The sequence below is a fragment of the Rhineura floridana genome, chromosome 2, assembly GCF_030035675.1.
Source record: "Rhineura floridana isolate rRhiFlo1 chromosome 2, rRhiFlo1.hap2, whole genome shotgun sequence".
Lineage (NCBI taxonomy): Eukaryota > Metazoa > Chordata > Lepidosauria > Squamata > Rhineuridae > Rhineura > Rhineura floridana.
The window spans coordinates 168,755,547-168,780,746 of record NC_084481.1 but is presented as its reverse complement, the minus strand read 5'-3'; the positions used below and the strand labels follow the sequence as shown (position 1 = coordinate 168,780,746).

Genomic DNA, 25,200 nt, shown 5'->3' with positions numbered 1-25,200 from the left:
GTGGTACATGCCCTGGTCTCCTATCACCTAGACTACTGTAATGTGCTCTACGTGGGGTTACCCTTGAAAACGGTCCAGAATCTGCAACTGGTACAGAACGCGGCGGCTTGCCTGATTAAAGGCAGCCGCTGGCGAGATCACATCACTCCAGTGCTGAAGGAGTTGCACTGGTTACCGGTTGTTTTCCAGGCCAAATTCAAGGTGTTGGTTCTGACCTTTAAAACCCTATACGGTTTCGGTCCAGTCTATCTGAAGGAGTGCCTCCAACATCATCAGGGATGCTGCTCAACAAGATCAGCCTCAAAAGGCCTTCTCTCTGTCCCACCAGTTAAAACAGCTAGACTGGTGAGAACTAGGGAGAGGGCTTTTTCAATTGTGGCCCCCACTTTGTGGAATTCCCTCCCAAATGATCTCCGCCATGCCCCCTCTATGATGAGCTTCCGCCAGGCCTTGAAGACCTGGCTCTTCAGGCAGGCTTTTGGGGTGGGTTAGGTTTTATTATTATTGTTGAGATTTTTAATGTTTTAATGTATTTGTATGTTTTTATTTTGTACATCACCCAGAGTGGCTGGACAGCCAGCCAGATGGGCGACTAATAAATTAAATAAATAAATAAATAACAAAGCAAGCCTTTAAAATTTTTTTATTGAATAGTGTGGATTTATAATAAAGACTTTCTAGTTCATCATGTTTGTATACTGCAGCAATACGTTAAAGACAATACCTATTGCCACAGCAGTGTTGACCCTTGTGCTATAGACCAGCTCCTCAGACATGCCACACTTTGAATCAATTCCCACATATTTCTAAGCAACTTAGAAGACAGCAATGGTGGGATGGCCTCATTCATTGGTAATTTGGTAATGTTCAACCAACAAACAGGCTAAGCAACGGAGGCAAAGGTGGTTTCAATGCTGAAAAGTTCTACACATGTCAGCGAACGTAACATACTTTCAATTATCCTGTTCCCTCCCTTCACTTTTCCCTTTTGTACCATGAGTTTTAGAAGATGATCCTGTGTGCAAGGACTGTTTATATGGTTAATGTTTGTATTTTAATAAATACCTGCTCTATTTATGATTATTATTGCTACTATTTTTATTACACAGTCCAACGATGCTTAGGTTCTGTGCAATGCAGCCCTTCCTCCTTTGAAGAGTCCACCTTATTCCCTCCCAATCACATTGTGTTCCAGACACTGTGCAGTTTTTCCTGAGAGCCTCTATAAAGACTAGAAAAAGGCCAGAAGTGTGAATGAATAAGTAGATGCACAAAGAAAGTACAATAGATGCTTCTTACCAAATGATAGGCTGCCGCAAATGAGAGCCATTCCAAGCACCACAATAACAGCAATCACAGCCACGAGGAGTGGAAGAGGCAGGTGTCCTTCTGGGATAGGCTCACGCAGAACTAGTCAAAACAAAAACTATAATTCTGTATCATTATATGCCCACAGTTTCTATGCTTCTATTAAAGGGGACTGTCAACTGGATTAAAACAAGAGTCCCATCTAATCCAGCATTCTGGTTCTAACTGTGGTCAGCCACAGGATCCTGGGAATCTCATAAACCCAGGCTGGAGAATATGTGGCCATCTAGATGTTGCTGGACTACAATTGCAACCATCCCTGACTTCTGGACATGTTGGCTGGGGCAGATGGGAGTTGGAGTCCAAAAAAGATCTGGAGGGTTACAGGTTCGCCAGCTCTAGTGTAAGCTACCTCTTGCTGCTTATAACCAAAAATCTACTGCCTTTGAATATGATGACTACATTTAGCTGTTCTGGCTAGCAGCCATTGGTATACCTATTCCCCAAGAAGGAGCTATGGCTTTGTATCTCCCCCCACCACCCTTGATGGACACAATGGTGGCCAATAGATTATAACATAAAACACATCATAGCAAAATCTAATAGTAATCAATAGTTATATATCACCATGAAACAAACATAATTATGAAACACAACTGACTGCAAAAACAAATGCCTCCATCAGTTTTAGGTCTATACAAATGCTAACAATGCACAATCAGAGAGTCCTTGCGGAAACAATATGCCCCAAAGTAATAAAATGCAATACAGAAAATAATTTAGGCAAACCAAGGGTACTCTACACCAGTGGTTCCCAACCTGGGGGCCGGGACCCCCAGGGGGGCCGTGAAGTAATCCAGAGGGGGCCGTGAACAGTAAAGAAATGAATTATTTATTAATTTTTTTTAAAGTCTTCACTCCCTCTACACTGTCTGCTTTCTGCTGCCACTGCAGATGACACCTCCCCCCTTGCTCCAAACGAGAGGGGAGGCCTTTTCCTGAAGCACCAGAGCATATTTCAGGAGCACTAAGGGCAGGCATCTGCCTATAAAATACATGGCAGATGCCAAAGGAGGTTGAGGGTGGAGCTACCAGGAAGAAGAGGGAATTACTATCACTGATTCCCGTCTCCTTGCACTGCTGCTACTGACAACACCCTTACTTAGAATGAGAGGAGAGGGCTTTTTGTGAAGCAAAAAGAAGCAAGCCTGCAAAGAAAGGCTGCTTTCCCCCTTCCTTCTTGGCAGCCAGCCTGCCTCCCTGGGGGGAGGGGGTCACAATTTTTTTTCAGCTTATAAAGGGGGTTCCATGCTCATAAAGGTTGGGAACCACTGCTCTATAATATTATACTTTAATTTGAAATAACTGGTTGGAATCTAACAATGGGCTGCCAGATTTCTTGGTGTGCTGGGGACAACATGGGAAAAGGCATAAGAAGAGAAAAATGTCCACAGAGTAGTGGGTCTGGTGTCTGCACATGACACCCAATAAGATACAAGAGCCCATTAGTAAATCTCTTTTTGCTATAGAAATCAGAGCAGAAAGAAACCTCACTATTCATCCCAAAATCCTGGGAACTGTAGATTGGTAAGGGTGCCAAGAGATTCCCTAACCTTTGCCCCTTCTGAATTAAAGCATTTTAGTTATCATAAATAAATAAATGTTAAATACTTAGGTTCTACTCCTGCCAGCTAAGGGGAAGGACCATAGCTGAATAGTAGAGCATGAGCCTTGCATGCAGAGGGCCCCAGGTTCAATCCCCAGCATCTCCTGGGAGGGCTGGGACTCCCTGTCTGAAACTCTGGCGAGCCACTGCCAGTCAGTGTGGACAATACAGAGCTAGATAGACCAGTGGGCCTCGCACAGTAAAAAGCAGCCTCCTATGTTCCTAAGGTCTGAGGAAACTTACCACAGTAATTACAATAATTAGAACCAATAAAAATAAAACAACACTTTCAGAGCAGCAGCAGTTTAAAGGTGCTCAGTTCCCAGGGTTCCTTGGGATGACGACGATGATTAATTAGTGAATAAGTATTATCTGGCCCTCATGATACTAAGGAAACATCGGAAGCCCGCTGCAACGAATTTGCGGAGCACTTCCAGGGCAAGATTGTATGCATCCGTCGGGACTTAGACTCTGAGGTTATGACAGATGAATCCATTGAAGTGTCCAGAGTGCGGCCTTGTCCTTTATTATTGGATGAGTTTCAGTTGGTGCAGCTCGAGGAAGTGGACAAGGTGCTTGGAATGGTGCGGGCGACCATGTCTGCTCTGGACCCCTGCCCATCTTGGCTGGTGAAGACTGGCAGGGCTGTAACCACTGGCTGGGCCAAGGAGGTAATAAATGCCTCCTTGAGAGAGGGCGTAGTCCCTGGCAGTCTCAAGGAGGCAGTAGTAAGACCTCTTTTAAAGAAACCTTCTTTGGACCCAGATGTGTTGAACAACTATAGACCGGTGGCGAATATCCCTTTTTTGGGCAAGGTTTTGGAGTGGGTGGTCGCTGGCCAGCTCCAGGCGCTCTTGGATGAAACCGATTATCTGGATCCGTTTCAATCCAGTTTTAGGTCCGGTTTTGGCACTGAAACAGCCTTGGTCGCCCTGTATGATGACCTTTGTCGGGAGAGGGACAGGGGGAGTGTGACTCTGTTGATTCTCCTTGATCTCTCAGCGGCGTTTGATACCATCGACCATGGTATCCTTCTGGGGAGGCTCGCGGAGTTGGGAGTTGGGGGCACTGCTTGGCAGTGGCTCCGCTCCTACTTAGCGGATCGTCGCCAGAAGGTAGTGCTTGGGGAACATTGCTCGACACCCTGGACTCTCCATTGTGGAGTCCTTCAGGGGTCGGTTTTGTCCCCTATGCTCTTTAACATCTACATGCAGCCTCTGGGTGCGGTCATCAGGAGTTTTGGAGTGCGTTGCCATCAGTACGCTGATGACACGCAGCTCTACGTCTCCTTTTCACCTTCTTCAGGTGAGGCTGTTGATGTGCTGAACCGTTGCCTGACCGCGATAATGGACTGGATGAGAGCTAATAAACTGAAACTCAATCCAGACAAGACTGAGACACTGTTAGTGAGCTCTTTCCCTGCCCAGATGGTGGATGTTTCTCCTGTTCTAGATGGGGTTACACTCCCCTTGAAGGAACAGGTTCGTAGTTTGGGGGTCCTTTTTGACCCTTCCTTGTCGCTTGAGGCTCAAGTGGCCTCGGTGGCACGGAACGCGTTCTATCATCTTCGCTTAGTAGCCCAACTACGCCCCTATCTGGACAGTGATGATCTCGCCTCAGTTGTTCACGCTCTGGTAACTTCTAGACTGGATTACTGTAATGCGCTCTATGTTGGGCTGCCCTTGAAGACTGTTCGGAAACTTCAGCTAGTGCAAAATGCGGCAGCCAGGTTGCTGACGAGGACCAATCGGTCCACGCATATAACACCTGTCCTGGCTCGCTTGCACTGGCTACCTATTTGTTTCCGAGCCAGATTCAAGGTGCTGGTTTTGACCTATAAAGCCTTACACGGTGTGGGACCGCAATACCTTGTGGAATGCCTCTCCCGCTATGAACCTACCCGCTCACTTCGTTCAGTATCTAAGGCCCTCCTCCGGGTACCAACTCACCAGGATGCCCGGAGGATTGTTACTAGATCTAGGGCCTTTTCTGTGGTGGCCCCCGAACTGTGGAACAGCTTACCGGAGGAGATACGCCTGGCGCCTACGCTGCTTTCTTTTAGGCGCCAGGTTAAGACCTGGTTATACTCCCAGGCATTTTAATGTTCAATGTTTTTATGTTTAATGTTTTAGTTTAATTTTGTTGCTTTTTATTACTGATTTTATTCTAATATTGTATTTTAATCTTGTTTTGTACACCGCCCAGAGAGCTATTAGCTATGGGCGGTTTAGAAATGAAATAAATAATAATAATAAAATAATAATAATAAAGCAGTTTAACTCTGTAATGTACATATACTCATCTTCTATAATCAGTTCCTAGTAAGGCTAGGAAAAAGCAAGGGGTTAAAAGTTATCTTGGGAGAATGTTGGACATTTTACCTGTACATGATACGTTGTCACTGGCCAAGATGGCCCCGACTGAACAAATACAGATTGGCAGGCGGGCATCAGGACTCTGCTTGCAGATACCCGATTGGCAGTGGCTGCAATTCACGAAGACCTCAATCACCACTTCACCATGACTCTCCATAACTAAATCAGAAGGAAATTGTTAGACACTAGAGTTTAGATGTTTCCTAAACTCACATCACAAATAGAACAGTGCAGTTGTATTCCACTAAAGAGGAACAGATATCATCCATTGCAGGAGGAGGGAAGTGAGTGAATAATGATAATTTCCTCCTTATATTTCCTTGTTGCTTCTCTGTCTCCTACCAAGATAACATAAATTTTAATTGGCCACAATGGCATTTATGAAGAACATCCTAAATTGAGTACATAGAGAGCCTTTGAGGTCACTTCATATGTTACACAGACTCCTTGTGGAGGCCGCTGAAGAAGATCCCTGGATGGCAGCATTCACTGTGGCAAACAAAATAAATGTGTTATGAAAAACACAAAAAACATGCTTGTGGCACTTTAAAATATTAACAAATCTATTAGGGCATATGTTTTTGTGGACTTCATCAGATGCATGAAATGAACCTTGACAACTGCCAGGAGCTCTCACTCAGCAGGTGGGTAGAATTATATGGCTACACATGGCTGATGGGAGAGATGCATGAAGTGAAGTACACTCTAAGCTATGAATGCTTATAATAAATTTGTTAGTCCTTAACAAGACTCTTTCTGATTTTTCTGGAACAGATAATTTCCTCTGGAAATTGCGTTTGCCATGTGCGCTGGCTCAGTTGTGTAATGGCTCAAGGGATGCCTGCATGCCAAAGCCTGCTTCCATCAGAGACATGCAGTACTATACTGTCTTGGAGAAGTTACATTAGGGCAGCTCAGACAGTACGCTGCTTGGGGGCCCTAACAGAAACAGGGTTTTATGCAGCAATTCCACAATGGTCCCAGGCTCTGGTCTGAAGGCACATGAGGCCAGCACCCTGCTGAAGCTAAGCAGGGTCAGGTCTGGTCAATGCCTGGATGGGAGACCACCTGGGAACTATATGTAAGCCGCCTTGGGTTTCTATGATGAAAAGAAAGGCGGGGTATAAATGCAATAAATAAATAAATAATAAACTGTTCGTCCTGTACCACCAAAGTGATGGCACAATATTGGTCTAGCACAGATAATGTGGTGATTGGCACAGTTCTCATAGGGGTTGTGAGTGTTGGTCACACAGAATCAGCATGCCTGGCACCCAAAAAATCCTCTGCCTATGCCCTAAAAGAGAGACACAAAATGGGAGACACCATAAATAGGGAATGTACAGTGAGAGGAAATGAGAGATTATAAAGAGAACACCACCTTGCGTGGGCTGGTGCCAAAAGAGTGGGAATACAACTCACCTGCCAGGGGACCCAGAAAGATCTCCACAGCTGGATTCACAAAGGAAACACCATGCCGCCCATCAGCTGTGATGTCATCAACTTCAGAGGCATGACCACCTGGATGAAAACGGAAGGGCCACCATTTCAAATGCTCCCACGAGGGACTATGGAAGGATTTGCAGTTTGTCTGGATTGCCAGTTTATCTCAATACGTTTACAAATTAAAATTAACAAGATGGGTTTTCTTAGTAACGTGTTACCATTTCCACACTAGAACATTTTAAACTGCTGAGGCATTGCAGTTCTGCAATCTGCTAGAAACAGGTGCAGCACTGTCATTCAGAGTGTACTTAATATAGTGCTATATTCCCATTCTAATCCCCAAATCCTTGTTTGCATGGCAAAGATGGAAAGCTACAAATGATTACCTGTGTATTCAAATTCATTGCAACATCTTCAGTTTCTATGGTTTTGGCTTTCTCAAATGATTGTACTCATTTCACCACATTTGCCTGTCTATCAGAAATGGAAAATATTCTGCTCTGCATGCAAGTGTGCACTGTTTGGTGGGAAAGCAGCAATATTGAGGACTAGGCTTATAGATATGAATATTATTATGCAGAGATATAATATCTTCATCACATCGCATCATTATGCTCATTCATTGATTGTCCTGGCTTTTGGCTACTACAAACTTTGATTGAATGAAATGAAGATGTAGCCTGACACAAACTATAATAGATGAAATAATATTAAGATACAGCCTGACACAAACTATAATAGATAAAATAATATTAAGATACAGCCTGACACGGACTATATAGACAGAATGAAATAAAGATATAGCCTGACATACCTTGAAATTAAGGTATAGCCCAGCCTTCCCCAACCTAATGCCCTCCAGAAGATGTTGGACTACCACACCCATCATCCCTGACCATTGGCCATGCTGGCTGGGGTTGATGGGTGTTATAGTTCAAATCATCTGGATGGCACCAGATTGAGGAAGGCTGAGATAGCCTAACATACCTTTGTAGCCTCCACCTCCTCCACCAGATGTACAAGCTCCTCCGCCACCACCAAAACCACCTGAGGTGGCCCACTGAAGTTTCTCAAGAGCTTGCTGGCAGGCCTCACCACCTTCTCCACCCTCCAGAAGTGATTTCCCAGCCCATGGAAATTGGGTGATATCTTCCCAACCACCACCTCCACCTGTACAAATGAACATAAGAAGGAAAGTGTGTGAAGAGAAAGAACATGACTTTCACCAACAGATGCTGGCATTTAATTTAATTCTTTGAAAAATGTAAGTAGAATTCTATTCCACAAACCATTTTCCAATATTTTGCTCATACACGCTGATAACATACATCGCTTTGTGATAATCATAAGGTGGAATTAAATAACTGAATGGTTTAAAAATTAGTTATTTAAAAGGGAAGCTTGACGTGATTCCCTGGAATGATGGGTGCATATTCTGGAATCAGAAGAATCGTTACTGTTTCTGAGCTTAAACTGGCAAAGGTAGTGAAGCACCATTAAATAATCTCTGTGCCTCCAGCTCAAATTCTAGGGGCCTGCTGCAGGAGTGAGAATAATTTGTATTACATGTTTCCAAAGTCTGTCCAGAATCAGGAATTCTGGACATAAGGCAGGATCCAATGCCTGTGTTCTGTTAGCGCAAGGATTTACACTTGCGCAATGGAACTTCCCCTTTCCTGCCCCTGTGCAGCCTCCCCAACCCCAGAGTGTTGGGGGAAACCCGGAACAGATTTAGAGGTACATGGGGGGGGAGTTCTGTTGTGAAGTGTAAATCTATTGTGCTAATGGAATGAGAGATTTAGCACTACTTTGGATACAAGTCAATACCTCTGTTACTAAAGAGTTCAACCTCACTGCCATTTTATATATGCCCTAACACTTTAAAATGGAATGATTGGAAAAGTCAACTAACCTGAGGCTTAGAGAACTGGGACAAGGTCACCCTTAGCACTTAAGAGCAGGAGCGTATCTTGCTCATTATTCAAAGAGGCATGAGGACTGTGGAATATACAGGTGCCTTCCTCCTGATCTAGCTCCTAATACATCCAAGGTTTCACCTAACTGATCATCCTAGAGCTATGATAGAGGAAATGTTATTTATTATTTATTTAATTTATATCCCACGCTTCCTCCCAGTAGGAGCCCAGGGCAGCAGTTTTCATGCCTGCAGGACTGCAACCAACTGTAAACACACTAGGACCCATCAGCATCCATCAGGGTTAGGAATGTTGGAATATGTGGTTCAACTCGAACTGGTGGATTGGGTCTGCATGGGGTTAAAAGGGGTAGATAAAGAGGAGACCTCCTGGTTCCTAGGCTGTTACCTATCCTTTGATCTCCTGCTTCCTTCCTGTGTAAACTGATATTCTTAGGATGCTGACCACATCTTCCGGCTTCTTCTTTGTTCTCGAAAGAGAGAGAGAGAGAGAGAAGATATCTTCTTTTTGGCCGTCTCTAGTCTAGGCTAAGCTTAGTGTTTGCATCTCCAACTTATCTAATTAGCTAGATTTAGAACTCTTTCCTATCAAGTACGTATTTCCAGAATAAAGTAGTTTTCTCATATTGAAGCTTAAAGTCTCAGTGTGACAAATTCTAGGGAAGATGTGCCATTTAGCAAGGATTCAAACACACACAAAGCTCAGGTGCTTTTTGCTACTTTGCAATAAGGAAAGCCTCTTTTGTACTCTGTGTTAAAATCCAGGGACCAAATTTGCAAGCCATTAAGTTGTCCCCTCAAATGCTGAGAGCTATGCTGAGCACTATCCAAAACATATGTGGTCTCAAGTCGTTTGTTTCCAAAATCTGTAGATGTTTATTCAGCTGTTAAATCCAATGCATATGATTACCTACAGATCCTCACCTGCTGCCCCAGTTCTCCCACTGACTCCAGGTACTGCTGTGCTGTTCACATATTGTTCCAAGAACACATCCTCCAGGGAGCCATCCTGATCTTCCAAGTAAGCTTTCCCTCCACCTCCTGCTGCAACAAGCAAGGGTTCAAAAGCTCCATCCTTCTGCTGCTCAAGGAAGCACACATACACAACACATTAAAGCAATTTAGAGAGCACAACAGGTTCAAAATCAGATCCCACCATTTTTTAAAAAAGCACACACTCAGATTTAAATGATTGAAAAATGCTTCCCTCTTATAGACATGAAATGCAACACAAAAAGACTTGAGCAATTTTATAATAATAATAATAATAAATAAACTTTATTTCTACCCCGCCCTTTTTCCAATAGGACTCAGAGCGGCTTACAACTAAAAACAACACCATTAAAACATACAGAGTATATTATTAAAAAAGAATTAAACTATGAGAAAAATTAAAACCATAAAATATAGGTTAAAAACAGCAGACAATTTAAAATAATAAAATCATATAATGTAATCACCAAACCTATGACACTTAATCCTGGTCGTTCTCTATCCCAAATGCCCGTTGAAATAAAACAGTCTTTACTTGTCGCCGGAAATACGGCAAGGAGGGAGCTGATTGCACCTCACTCGGGAGTTCCACAGCCTAGGGGCGGCCACCGAAAAGGCCCTATCTTGTGTCCGCGTCATATGTGCTTGCAAAGGTGTGGGGAACACAAGAAGTGCCTCACCTGAAGATCTCAAATCCCGGGCAGGTTCATGTAGGGAGATACGATCTGTCAAATAGTCTGGACCTGAGCCGTATAGGGCTTTGTAGGTCAAAACCAGCACTTTGAATTGTGACTGGAAACAAATTGGCAGCCAGTGGAGCTGTTGTAACAGGGGAGTTGTATGGTCCCTGTAACCAGCCCCAGTTAGCACTCTGGCTGCAGCTCTTTGTACCAATTTAAATTTCTGAACAGTCTTCAAAGGCAGCCCCACGTAGAGCGCATTACAGTAGTCTAAGCAGGATGTAACCAAGGCATGCATCACCCTAGTCAGATCAGGTAGCTCCAGGAACGGGTGCAGCTGGCGCACCAGTTTTAATTGGGCAAATGCGCTCCTGGATACAGCTGCAATCTGGGCCTCCAAATTCAAAGCTGAGTCCAGGAGTACACCCAAACTGCGAACCTGAGACTTCAGGGGGAGTGCGACCCCATCCAGCACCGGTTGAATCCCTATTCCCTGATCTGCCCTCCAACTGACCAGGAGTACCTCTGTTTTGTCAGGATTTAATCTCAACTTGTTTGCCCTCATCCAGTCCATCACTGATGCCAGACACTGGTTTAGGACCTGTTTGGCTTCCTTGGCTTCAGGCGGAAAAGAGAAATAGAGTTGAGTGCAGAGCTTGGAAAAGTTACTTTTTTGAACTACAACTCCCATCAGCCCCAGCCAGCATGGTGCTGGCTGGGGCTGATGGGAGTTGTAGTTCAAAAAAGTAACTTTTCCAAGCTCTGGTTGAGTGTCATCAGCATACTGATGGCATCAAACCCCAAAACCCCAGACAACCTCTCCCAGCGGTTTCATGTAGATGTTGAATAACATGGGGGACAAAACGGAATCCTGAGGGACCCCATAGGTCAATGGCCAAGGGGTCAAGCAGGAGTCCCCCGTACCACCTTCTGGGTTCAGTCCTCCAGGAAGGATTGGAGCCACTGTAACACAGTGCCTCCAAGTCCCATCTCAGCAAGGCGGCCCAAAAGGACACCATGATCGATGGTATCGAAAGCCGCTGAGAGGTCCAGTAGAACCAGCAGAGACACACTCCCCCTGTCCAGTTCTCTGCGTAGGTCATCCACCAAGGCGACCAAAGCCGTCTCTGTCTCATAGCCAGGCCTGAAACCAGATTGAAATGGATCTAGATAATCCGTATCATCCAGGAATCTCTGGAGTTGGGCGACCACCACACGCTCTATTATCTTGCTTAAAAATGGAATATTGGAGACTGGCCGGTAGTTACCTAGTAAAGAGGGATCCAGGGAGGGCTTTTTACACATGAATCCAACACCAGTAGGCACAGTATCCAGCTTTCGCCAGCAAAAACTAGACCGTGCAATCTGGTGATATCTCAGTTGCAAGGATTTTCCAGCTGGGAGGAAGGGTGGCATATATATTTAATAAATAATTAATAAAGAGCAGGTTTCTACACTAGAGACTTAAACATGCTTATTAGGCATTCCCTCCCCTCAGGGAATTCTGGGGAGGGGCATATCATCTTTAAAGGACATCATAACTTGTTTAAAAAGAATACAGTAGGCCCCCGCTTTATGGCGCTTTGCTTTACAGCAATTCGCTAATACAGCACTCAATTAAACGCAATTAAACTAAAACCCCACTCATACAGCGCTTGTTCTGCTTTTACGGCGGTTTTCAGGCATCGTGCGCCATTCTATTCAATGGGTTCTGCTTTATAGTGGGGGTCTGGCATGTAACCCGCCGTATGAGTGGGGCCCTGCTGTACCAAAATGACACCAACAGTGGTATGGCATTGTGGATATAAGAACAGGCCTGACAGTATTTGCAATTTGTGTGTTTGTTTGTTTGTTTGTTAAAGAGAGTAACATGAGCACTAGAGCTTGAGTAATATAGGGAGGACTTTGCCTCTAAAAAATTCAAATAAAATATAATGGTTTGTGTCCAATGCTGCCTGTGTGTGAGCAGAACAGACTTCCACAACTTAAGGGTTGCCACAGAGAATGCCCTCTCCCAGGTTGCCACCTCCACTCTTCGGAGGGCAGTGGAACTACCAAGAGAGAGCACTCTGCCAGGCTTAACACCTAGAGGATCGTAGGGAAGGCAGGCCCGGCACCAGCAGGTAGCCAGGTTGGGCACTGGCTGAGGGCCCCTGGTGCTCAGAGGAGGCCCTGCTGCTGGGGCTGGGTGGGTGTAGCTCCTGCTCCATGATCCACACCAGCATCGGGTTGTGGGTGCACACTTCACAACCCAATGCTAGCGCAGATTGCGAAACAGCAGCCACCCTCTCAAGCAACCCTTGTGCTGCAGGCTATCTGTGCAACTTCTTGCGGTGCTGTGTCAGCACGCTGTACGCTCATGCTTGCCATCAACCAAGATGGTGGCAGGGCTGTCAACATGCCCCACTACGATCAAGGGTGATGGTAAGCATGTGCGAATAGCGTCATAATCTGCTGACACAGCCAGGCCTATTTAAGCTCCTAGCAGCGATGGTAGTGCTGTTGCCTTTGAGGGCCCCTGCAGTGTGATGCCTAAGGGCCTGCTGCAGTCTGGTGCCAGACCTGATGGAAGGAGTTAGTCTTTCAGGTATTTGAAGCCTAGGCTGTCTAGGGCTTTAAACACTAATATGAGCACCTTGAAATGGGGAATAAAACACAAGTTTACAAACAAGAGTTTGTGGGGGATAACATAAGAATTTGAGTGTTGGGACATTTGATATCCCTACAGCAGAAGCACAATCTTGAAAAATGGTGGCTGTGCTCTGCCACCCTAGTCAGAGGCAGCATGCTTCTGAAAACCAGTTGCCGGAAGCCTCAGGAGGGGAGAGTGTTCTTGCACTCGGGTCCTGCTTGCGGGCTTCCCCCAGGCACCTGGTTGGCCACTGTGAGAACAGGATGCTGGACTAGATAGGCCACTGGCCTGATCCAGCAGGCTCTTCTTATGTTCTTATGTTCTTAAAAATGAAATCTGGATTCCCTGCAACATATCAATAATAATTGTCTGGAAACACTCTTCAACAGCAAGAGCTGGGGAAATAACTTTATTAACACGAGCAAATGAAATGGCTGCCCCTTTCTGGAAAATTATTACAAATTTCTTGTGTGGAACCTAGATTTCTTTTCTTAACATTTATTTATTTATTAAAGCTATATCCTGCCCTTCCTCCCAGAAGGAGCCCATAGTTTCTCCCCATATCTACAATTCTCATGACTCTTTAATGGGGATGTACTTTAAATGTATAGTGTATACACAATCCAGTTTCCCACACTCTCCCATTAACCCTCCTGCAAAACTTCTCATGAAGGTTGGGGGACTCTGCTGAACAGGGCAGACTGTGATGTGGGGAATGAGAGATACCTGAAACCTGGATGGAGGCTCCAGCTCACAGAAGGTGCCTTTGCCTGATATGTTTGGCTCCCCTTTTCATCTTCATATCACAGACTACCCCATTCAGCAGCGTTCTCTAATCCTCAGGAGAGACTTTTGCCAGAAGCAGAAGAGGAGGGGGCAGGAAAGTCAGCTTCTTGCCAGCCCCCTTCCATGATCTTTTCTCTAGATCCACCCCTTTGAATACAGTAACAGTAGAAGGAGCGGCTATCCAGATACAAATACTTCGTAACCAATTCCTAAAGCAATTCCTAGATGGCTGCAACACAAATAATGCAGGCAACACGGATATTTCATGAGATGCAGTATTTCAGTGTTGATTACGACCATATATATTATAGACTTACAGAGCAATCCTGCAGTGTTGGTGGTGATGGGGACTCTGTGGCAGAGCTACAGCCACTTCCTAACTGTCAGTGGAAGTGGCTTTTTCCTGACTTTTTCCCCATTTTCCCCATCCCATTTATATCATATGGGGGGACTGAGTAGAGCAGCTTTAGCTGTTGGCCCCTTTGGGGACTGTTTTGGGGGAATGAAGGGGCTTTGAATCCAGCAGAACCACGGCTGCCTCTGGCAAGCCCCTCCTCTTCCCCTGCTGTGGACAAGGGGCTTCTCCAGGGGCATAGGTGCCATTCTGTGGATGGAGTTCCTCTTCACTGGGAAAGCAACACTTACGCATGTTTCAAAGGCCTCCAACTAGCCTCTGCACAGCTGTAGGAATACAGTTCTAACATTGGTATTATGAAGTATTCCCTCTGCCCAAGGAATCCTCAGAACTGAAGATGCATGGGAGAGGGCACTTGAAAGCAGTAACAGAGAATTCTCAGCACTCTTACCAAACTGTAGTTCTCAAGATGTTTTGGACGAAGCTATGACAATTAAACTGATGCACAATCAGTATATACAACTGTAGTGTAAATATGCAGCTCCTTTAGTTAAAAAAACCCCAGCAACTTAAAAAACCTTAGAAGAGGCTCCATAGAGGAGACTAGAAACACACTCACTGTTCTGCCAGTTCCAGTGCGTCTCCGCCTCTCTCTTCTGAAAATGGGGGCACACAATGCTAGTCAAACCCTGCTCCTTTACGCTTCTGTAAACCAGTTGGTGGGAACACAAATGGGGAGAGTGCTGCTGCACTCAGGCCTTACTTGCAGGCTTCCCATGGGCATATTGCTGCCCACTGTGAGAACAGGATGTCTGATTCAGCAGGACTCTTCTTATGTTCTTATGTATAGCACCAGTGTGAATTTGTTTTGGGTTTTTAAAAAAGAATAGGCTCCACATGGATGCTGCCATGTGTCAATTGGCCTTGAAACTGGGTGATTTTCAGAAGAGGTTGGGGGAAAACCATGAAAACTTACTCTAAAGATGTAAGTTGCTCCTCCTCCCCCACCTCCTCCACCAGCCCATTCAGTTAGTCCCTTTTCTTTCTTGTATTCTTCTTCAATTTCTGAGGATTCCCCCAGGCAGATCTGCTTTGTCTGAAAATTGCCCTGAAAGGAACAAAGAGGGAGCAGTTAAAAACCAGCAAAGTACTCCTACCTAGTAGGTTATTGCCAACTAATTAAGGGCTGTTCTTTCAGAAACCTTCGATTAAACAAAATTATAACTAATTAGTCAATTACATTTAAATACAGTTATATACTGCAAAACTTCTGTTCAATTGCCTCTTTGAGGATCCCGAGAAAGACAGGGATTATTTATTTTAAGTATGTTATTGAAAAATAACAATTTAACACTCATTAGAAGAAAAGGCCATTTTTAATACTTTATTTTTTCTTCAACTTAGGAAATATAGTAACTAGCCACAACAAATTTTTCAGCTAGTTTCATGCCAGCTGGACTAGCAAGAACTAAACTGGAAAGACAGTTTGCTGGTGAGGAGGTGCAACCGTACACACAATCTCCTGTATTCCCCCCCCCATTTAAGCTGACTCACCTGCACATGTCCCCCACATGTTCCCGTATATTTACAAACATGAATTTATTACAATATTTATGAGAACACATAGCACAGAAGCAACAAACTGGTCTGCCACATAAAATATGAACAGGCCATTGAGGTGGCTTACTCCTTTGATGGGCCCATGAATCAAGTTGTAAGGCAATGTCACAGCTGGGGAAAGCACGAGAGTAATAAGTTGTTGCCTACATTTGGTTTACTTAAGACTGTGAGCCTCAACCGTTCTTAATTGTTTGGTCTTTTTAGTGTGTCTTTGTAGGTAATATCCAAATGCTCATTAGAGCATTGGAAAAGCCTCCATTAAGTTTTATGAGGTCTGGATTTGATCTGTAGGCTTTGTGTTCTCAGGTGAATTTATTCTTTACTTTCCCTTTGTTCAGAGCCAAAGACAATGAGGAGTTGACGCTATTGTGTAAATAATAGTGAGGGCTGAAAGCCAGCACAATCTAATTTGGTGAGAAATATATTTTGCATGAATACTAGTGTGCAGATCACAGCTCTTCACCAAGTGTAAGACAAAAGCTTTCTTTGAACACAAAGAGGATTTGATCTTGGTGGCATTGGCAACCTTTCAACACTAGTGTGTAAATAACAGTAAAAGCCTACATTTCCTTGGTAGAAGACGCAATTAGATTCAATCTAGAGAGCAATATTTATTTCAATGGCAGCATGTGGCAGCTTCATTAAAGCAAATGAAAGAAGGAACCAAGCTGACACATCAGTTTTGAATTCCAGAAACAATATTTTAAAATAGATGTCCTGTGGTTATTTCTCTTTTTTGTACTTTTTGTTGGTTAATTGTCATTTCAACCTCTATTAAAACCAGTTGACACATGTAGCAGAATGCAGTGGTAAAGCTTTACCTGGACTGTAGCACTTCTGGCTACAGGTCCTGACCACCCACCATTGCAAAACAACAACAATTCTCCCTGCACACAGAAAAAACAGCATAACAGGAAGAAAGTCAGGCAGAAATCCTTTTGCCTTGAAATACATGGTGTTATTTGGATTGGAGAGGGGGGAAATACAGTCCTCCACCAGGCGTTACTGTTGGCGTGTGCATGTATAGATCATACAAGGATGGAATCCAAGAGTCCTGGGAAAACCTGGGAAAAGCATCACCATTTGATTCTGTTGCATGTTTATAGCTACCCTTGTAATGACTTGTTTTAATATGGCTTGTTGACTCCTTCAGGTCACTCAGTGTAGCAGCTTTTGGTCCATAGTATCTGGGAATGAACCAGAGGGTATGTGCATAGTAACAGAAATCTCTAAAGAGAATTAATGCACTTCATCAGACTACAGGTTCTTTGGGGGAAGCCATGACACTTAAGTGATATAGAACCAACAAGAGATGTAGTGTAGAATGCTTTAATAGCCCACTGAAATGGAAGAGTCACCATCCTTAAGACTTGTAATCCACAGGGAAATAGTTCTGTTTCCTAAACTGTTTGTTGTTCATCCAAAATACCTATCAGATTCAACACAGGCGGCATTTGGTGAGACCCAGTAAAATAGTACCAAACCTCCATGCTAGCATGAACCAGTTATTTGAGATAACTCCTGTCCCACTTCCTGCTTCCAGATACCATTGCTGGGAAAGCTCTATTCTGGAAGTATGCTAACCCTAACCCAATATTGTAGTGGCAAATTCAGGGTCCCTTCATAATAGTCACAGCCATGTCCCCTCACAGCCACACTCCTAATATTATAGAATCACCTGGCCAAGCTTGAATACTGCTTTCTGCTTCTCTGTGACTGCCATAAATGGGCTGCCCTTTCTCACTGTCAGAGATATTTCTTGAATTACTGGATTCAGTGTCCACATGTTTATCTTCTGCTGCTACCAAACTACTTGATGATGTAGATGGAATGCTATCATCAGGATTCACTGACTCTTCTACAGTTACAGAATTCTCACCCTCCATAACTTGGCGTTTTGAAGTAGGAACTAATAGGAACTCCTTTCACTCTGATTGGCCCCAATCAGCAGGAAACAACAAGGAAGCAAGTTAGAAGACTCTTCTCAGTGGCTAACACACTCCCCTTTCATGCTGATTGGCTCAGCACTCATAGTACGCTAGAGACATAGGGACCCTGCTGGGACTTGGCTCCCCAAAAGTAAGGGGTCTAAGGCCCCCTGAGGCCCTGGACGACCACACACCTGCTCTAACCCACATGTCATAATCTGACAGTTTATCTGGTGCTTAGTGGAAAGTCTGCATCCCTCACCCCTGGGCAGGCATCTTCCCCTTGTTGCCCCACCAAGATGTAGAGATGCTCATCTTTCTCTAGTTGGAAGTTGGCTGAAATAAAGACCCCATAAGATCGCTTGTAGTGGTTCTTGGCTCCTTTCCCTCCAGCTGCTCCATACGCCGAAATCCTGGAAAAGAACAGCAGCAATTAGAGAGAAATCTACCCACCCACAGCCAGGCCCCAAAGCAGCTCCAGCTGTGAACTACTCACAGCGACCCCAGTGAATCGATGCTTAGATCAAAAACTTCAAAGTGACGTAGTCTCGTCATCTCACAATGCCCCATCCACCTTGAATATGGGGATAACAGTTCTACAATTATTTATTTATTTTTACTACGTTTCTATTCCATATATCATCCCAAATAATTACATTATCTCAGTAATTGTTACAGTAAGGCCACAGCCACTCATCTCACAGGGTTGCTGCAAGGATTACTGTGATACTGTGTTGGAAATGCCTTCAACCCTCTTGAAATTATTATCTGGAGACTAAGCTTTGTTATGATCGCTACAGTGCAATGACACTCACGTATACCGGTTTGATGCTGGCACTCTCCATACTTGCACTCCTTGTAGCTGTCCCTCTTTCTCCACAGTCACTGAAATGTTGGTATTGCGATAGGCGCTGTCACACTGTGCTTGAGTTGGCCCTTGAGGCCCACTGGCCCCACATGATGTAAACCACCAGGAGATAACAGGCGCTTCCCCTGTGACCAGAAAATCATCCAGAATTGTGTCAGTTTCCTTTTATTCCCATATCCACACAATCTGCTGATCACAACAAGGAAACCCATTATTTTCAGGAGTTATTCCTTCCAGTTTCTTTACTGGCTACAGTTGGAGACTCAAAAACAGAAAAACCACAAACTCCATTCCCTAGCCAGCAATGAAATGTGTTATTCACAATGAGGTAGTTTGTCCCAACAGCATCATCTGTCTTCAGAGCGTTTAAAACCTTGTTGATATTTCTATATCGGTCTCTTTGCAATGGAATAGACACAGGGCAGTTTCACAAGTGAATTGAACGGGAAGCCAACTGGAGCCAAAGGAAGGACAAATATTATCTTGAGTATTTGGAAGTGCTGAGACATCAAGTTCTCCCTATAGATTCAAGCTTCTGATCAACGGGCATCCAAGTTGGTGGCCATCACTGCCTCTTGTAAGAGCAAATTCCATAGTTTAACTATATGCTGTGTGAATAACTTTCTTTTGTCTGTTCTGAATCTTCCAACATTCAGCTTTACTGGGGGCCACAAGTTCTAGTGTTATGAGAGAAGGAAAAAATTTCTCTATCCACTTTCTCCATGCCATGCATAATTTTATACATTTCTATCACAGCACCTCTTACTCGCCTTTTTTTAAAACTAAAAAGCCCCAAATGCTACACCTTTTCCTCACAGAGGAGTCTCTCCATCCCCTTGATAATTTTGTTTGCCCTTTTCTGAACTTTTTCCAACTCTACAATATCCTTTTTGAGGTGAGGCGACCAGAAGTATACACAGTATTCCAAATGTGGCTGCACCATAGATTTACACAACAGCATTATGAAATCAGCAGTTTTATTTCCAATACCTTTCCTAATGATCCCTAGCATGGAATTTGCCTTTTTCACAGCTGCTTTATTTATTTATTTTATTTTATTTATATACCGCCCTAAGCCAAAAAGGCTCTCTGGGCGGTGTACATAAAAGACAGTACAGTGGGCTGACATGTTCATTGAACTATCCACTACAACCCCAAGGTGTCAAGTAGACCTTGCCGCAAAGCATTTCTGACCAAACCAGGTCATTGTAAAATTCATCAAGTTCAATAATTTTATCCTTTGTCCACAATATATGTCAGAATTGTTACTGAGGCTGGATTTTTATGTGGATGAATACATTTTTATGAACGAAAACCTGCCATGGGAGACAGTCAGTGCTGTGCCATTTGCTTGAGGGCAGAACCCATCACAAATGTCTTTTGTGTACCTTTGAAATTAATGGTATTACTGGACATTCCTTTTAGTGGGACTTGGACAGAAGAGCTTCCTTGTATCACTACTGTGCAACTTCCATTAAAAGATATGGGGCTTGTACAACAGCATAGTACTTTACTGTCATCAGATTCTCAGCAGCCTCCAGAGTGCAGGATATTGTGATCAAATGGCCTTTCTTTCAGGACCCTGCAGTCCTGAATAGTCTGACTGGTTTTGCCTCAGGAGTTCATTGGCTCTTGCTCCAATTAACTTCTCCTTCAATGTCTTCCAGCCTAATCTAACTATGCTCCTGCCCTATTGTGCCAATATCCTGCTCAAGTTAAAACATTATTAATGAAATAAAGGCAGCATTATTCTGCAGAATAAGGGCCAAACTAAATCTATGCCACTGGGTGCTGGGGTGTTTGTTTTTAAAATACGAATTGCTAGCATGCTGGGGGGATCCAGATATTAGCAAGGAGGTCTCTGAAGCAGAGCTTGGCAAAGTTACTTTTTTGAACTACAACTCCCATCAGCCCAATCCAGTGGCCATAATGGCTGGGGCTGATGGGAGTTGTAGTTCAAAAAAAGTAACTTTGCCAAGCACTACCCTGAAGTGAATGGGAGCTTTCCCTATGCCCCCTCAAACTTAATCAGGACAATAGTGGGGGATAAGGGGTTAAGATCTCCCACCCCTCACACTAGGATCCCACTCTGTATCAGAACCCCATGCTGATAATTTGTGTCTGTTTTTTTAAAACCTCCACTTAATGGCACAGATAGAGAACTATTATGTGGTATAGTTTGGTCCTTTTCTGCAAAATGATGCTGTCCATAGTGTGCCAATGAGATATTGACTTAGGGCTGCAATCCAATACACACTTACCTGGGAGTAAGTACCATTGAACCCAATGGAGCTTACTTCTGAGTAGACATGTATTGGCTTTCTTCCTAGAGCAGAATATTGTTCTGGCATATGGGATAATGCACAACATTCTGCATTGCTTCCACATTTCTGCATTCAGACTTACAGAGAAAACAAAACAGTAATGCTATTAAAACGTATTTATTATTTTGTAAACCAAGTCTCCATGGTCCAATTTGCACATGCAACCTACTGCAAAAGTGGCTAACTAAAAAGCAATTTTGTGGAAGCAGCTCCTCTTGGCAAAACACTTTTTTGAAGGGTTGCTACATAGTTCCAGCCGTTTCAATCATGCTAATGCAAACCATGGAAAACAAAACAAAATTGGGGTTGCATCATTGCTTTTGTAAACAAAATAACTGGAAGCAAATGGAACCACATTGCCGACAGCCCTATATCCAGGGTGGGGTAATTGTGCTTCATCCCCTCAAATCTGGAAAATTTTCTTTTTAATTTGAGACATGGCAGACAACGACAGCCTCCATTAAAGCTTGTGACACCTAGTTTTAAGAACAGGAGCAATTTAAGAATAGGACCCTCTCAAAAAAATCAGATAATAAGGCAGGGCGAATGTACAACAAAAGCCTCATTTGGAAGAGCCCCCCAAATCTGCTCATTCAAGACTTTCCCTGACTGAGGGTAGATTTTTCATTATCACAATCACCCTATAATTTCTTATGTGATCCTGGAAAAAAACAGCCTGTATATTAACATGAACCTTGAAGAGTTAAATATTAGAAATTTGTATCATGGGATAGGGTTAGACACCACCCCTTGGACTTTCCTTTTCAGTTTCAGTTGTGTTCTCTACCCAGCCAACAATAAACAAGCATATATGTTTGCCTGTAGTAAGAGTGTGTTTATTCTGCACTTATTATTATAAGTAGTAGAGCAGAATTGGGTGCTTATTGCTAAAGGGTGAGATAAAGAGATAACTTAAAGTGATCTGAACAAGTATCTATCCTAAGTTACTCTTTACTCTTTTAAAGCACTCATTATACTCACAATCATAGTGTCGGAAGGCAGAGCTGGGGTCCCAATCCCGGGGAGCTGGATCCCGGAGAGTTGGGAGAAGAGTATTCGGATGGATGGCAGAGGGAAGGGGGAGGAACTTCCCCCCTTTCGAGCGAAGACGAAACAGAGGAACTGCCAGTGATAAGGTCGCTTAGCAACGGGGAGCCTGAGCCCTCCCTGGACATTCTCACGCCTCCCCCTCTTTCAGGCTCAGAGCAAGAGGGGGAAGAGGGAGGGCTGCTCACAGCAGAAAAGCGGGGAGGCAGTTTACCATCAGCCCCTCCCCTATCCCCCATCCTGGAATTGGAAACTTCAGAAGAGGAGGGGGTGATGCTTCCCCCCTCACCGCGCACACGCAGACAGCTGAAAAGACAGGAGAGAAGGGGGGAAGGCGGGCAGTACCTGAGGGGCAGTTAAGGAGGAGCGAAAGATTCCGCGCCCATTTGGCCCCTTCTTAAAGAACAGGTGGGAAGAAGTCCCTTGCTCTGTCAACTTTCTCCCAATGCCGCAGGACCTGTATCCCTGTATTGCTTCATGAGAAAACGCAGTCTTTGTTTGGACATTACCCTAATAAAACACGAATTAACTATAGCCGCTGGTCTGGTTCCTGAGTCACATCCTGGGCCTGACACATAGTGGCTTTTTTCCTTTTTTTCCTTGAGTACTTCATGGTAAAGGAGGAAAACAGCCCTAGAGGAATACAAGCACTGCTGTGTACACTACAGTTAGCAAACTGGCTGGCCACCTAGGCTGTAACTCAGGCTTAATTTCTGGTTTTTCCAATGTATGCTGCTCTACATGAGGTCTTTCAAGGTTTCTAGGCAGGAAAATCAACCAGCAAACAGTAAAAAAGAAATCCTAATGCTTTCCACAATTAGTTTCCAATCACTTAATTGACCTTTATATAGGAAGTCTGTTATACAGTAAATACTTTACAAAGTTAATGACTCAAATCTCATTGATCTCAACAAGAAAATTGTGCATATTGTTCTTAGCACCACTCTCCCTAAATACTTGACTATGATTGCATTGTAATCTGCTCTTACTCTGTTTCCAAACCTGTTTTCTATTGTACTGGTGTTGTTGTGATACAAGATTTAAACTGAATTTTTGAGAAAACAAGCTCCACACTAGTTTTTAATTTCTTAGTTATACTTTAAACTATTTTGTTTGTTTTACACGTTTGGTGTACCCTTTTCCCACTGTATCCTTACCATCCTTTTTTGTTGTGAATCAAAAAATATACTAGTCATTATACAGCCACGAGAGAGGCTGTATACTATAGGCAGCATGGATTTTTTGCATTCCGCAATGTTAAATTGAAAATACTCCCCATGCCATTCTGATGCTTAATTGTTTTAAATTGTTTTTTAAAAGATGTATTTTAAATTGTATTTGTTTTCAGTTATTGTAAACCGCCCAGAGAGCTTCGGCTATGGGGCGGTATACAAGTTTAATAAATAAATAAATTTAATAAATAAATAAATTTCAAAACAAAACCTTACAAAACTTATAGTCCTGAATTCAGAAATGCTTGCTTAATAACCCTCTAAATTTTCATGGCAATACACAAAACAATCAGAGAGAATCGAGAGTTCAAAGTCTAAAAAGAGAGAGAGAAAAACCCAGACCCCTTTTGGACTTGTTTCTGTCAGAGTTCTCATAATCTGTTGAAATTAATTAAATATCAGCCATGTTCACAGAGTACCTGTAATCCTATTACTGCCCTTGCCCCATACTCTGACCTTCATCTTCTGCAGTTTAAAATTTTAAAAAATGCCTGGCTGATTTTGAATTAATTTAATAAATTTAGCATTGAACTCAATGATAATGTTGGGCATGATCAGTAAGAACCAACTGTCAGTGTTCTAAAAGCCAGACTCACAGCTGTTGGGCTTGCCTAATCAGGTGGCCACACCGACACCTGACCTTTATTTCACTTTAGACTGTCATGGCTTCCCCCAAAGAATCTGGGAAGTGTAGTTTGTGAAGGATGCTGAGAGGAGACTCTTATTCAGATGACGCCGAGGGAGTAAAGGAGGCTTGTTTCCCTTACCCCTGGGCGTTGGCGGTGGTGAGAGCGCCGCTGAGGCCGAGGAGGAGGATGCCCGACGTCGAGGGATTGAAGGAACACTGTGGAGGCTTGCTGACACGGGGAGTCGGGAGGAGCATTAGCCTGACGGTGGTGGAACATCGTGGGGGTGCCAGGCTTGAGGCAGCTTTTCATTACTAAGGACTCTATTAATCGTGGATTGGCTTTTGGTTGTTTCTATTTTCTGTGCTGCTGTTATTATTATATTGTTGGATCCATGAGTGCTTGTATGAGTGAGTGTATGAGTGTGTATAGATTTTGTATTTTGTTATTTATTTTATTTATTATGTGCCTGGGCGGGAGGATAGTGTATTGGGAGGGAGGACCAGTGGGTGCCCCAGTCAGCGTAGTGACGGGTAATGGGAGGTATGGCGGTGTGAGGAGGACATGCCAGCCTAGGGGAACTCGACCCAGACAATTGGTTGCTGTGCCGTGTTCCGGTCCTCCTCACACCCATAGGATTGCTGGTAGTTCTATCAGCCAACTCTCGGATCTCCAGATGCTGCTTTTTAATGCCAGATCGGTAAATAATAAAACCTCCCTCATCCATGATTTGATTGTGGATGAGGTGGCCGATCTGGCATTTATTACCGAGACCTGGGTGAGGGATCTGGGAGGTATTAATCTTACCCAGTTGTACCCACCTGGGTACTTGGTTCAGCATCTGGGTAGATCCGAGGGTCGGGGAGGAAGAATCGCTGTGGTCTATAGAAGTTCTATCCCTCTTGTTAGGCACCCTATCCATGTGGCTAATGGTCTGGAGTGTTTTCATATTGTGTTGGGTCAGCGAGACAGACTGGGAATACTGTTGGTGTACCGTCCACCCTGCTGCCCAACAGCTTCCCTAACTGAGCTGACAGAGGTGGTCTCGGATTTACTGTTGCGATCCCCCCAACTTTTGGTATTGGGGGATCTCAATGTTCATGCCGAGACCACTTTGTCTGGAGTGGCTCAGGACTTCATGACCACCATGACAGCCATGGGGCTGTCTCAATTTGTTACTGGCCCTTCGCATATATCGGGGCACACTCTAGACTTGATTTTTGCCACTGGATTAGGGGATGGTGATCTGGGAGTAAGGAATTTTACATCTATTCCTTTGTCATGGACAGATCACCGCCTATTGAGGTTTGGACTCACAATGTGTTCTCCCCTCTGCAAGGGTGGAGGACCAATTAAGATGGTCCGTCCCCGGAGACTG

At 44.0% G+C, this 25,200-nt stretch overlaps 1 protein-coding gene across 6 annotated transcripts in view; it reads right to left on the bottom strand.

The window, feature by feature from the left end:
- Window positions 1–25,200, bottom strand: part of LTK (leukocyte receptor tyrosine kinase) — a 181,634-nt gene that overhangs the window by 33,101 nt on the left and 123,333 nt on the right. For 3 of the 6 annotated variants that reach the window (XM_061611381.1, XM_061611376.1, XM_061611377.1), the window contains exons 11-19: window positions 18,541–18,718; window positions 17,988–18,138; window positions 15,154–15,285; window positions 9,656–9,812; window positions 9,120–9,194; window positions 7,783–7,965; window positions 6,772–6,870; window positions 5,356–5,508; window positions 1,300–1,410 (exon numbers count right to left, since the gene is read on the bottom strand). In XM_061611381.1, coding sequence (XP_061467365.1) covers window positions 1,300–1,410; window positions 5,356–5,508; window positions 6,772–6,870; window positions 7,783–7,965; window positions 9,120–9,194; window positions 9,656–9,812; window positions 15,154–15,285; window positions 17,988–18,138; window positions 18,541–18,718 — 1,239 coding nt within the window. The remainder of the gene's footprint in view (window positions 1–1,299; window positions 1,411–5,355; window positions 5,509–6,771; window positions 6,871–7,782; window positions 7,966–9,119; window positions 9,195–9,655; window positions 9,813–15,153; window positions 15,286–17,987; window positions 18,139–18,540; window positions 18,719–25,200) is intronic. The other 3 variants (XM_061611378.1, XM_061611379.1, XM_061611380.1) reach the window with 2 other exon arrangements.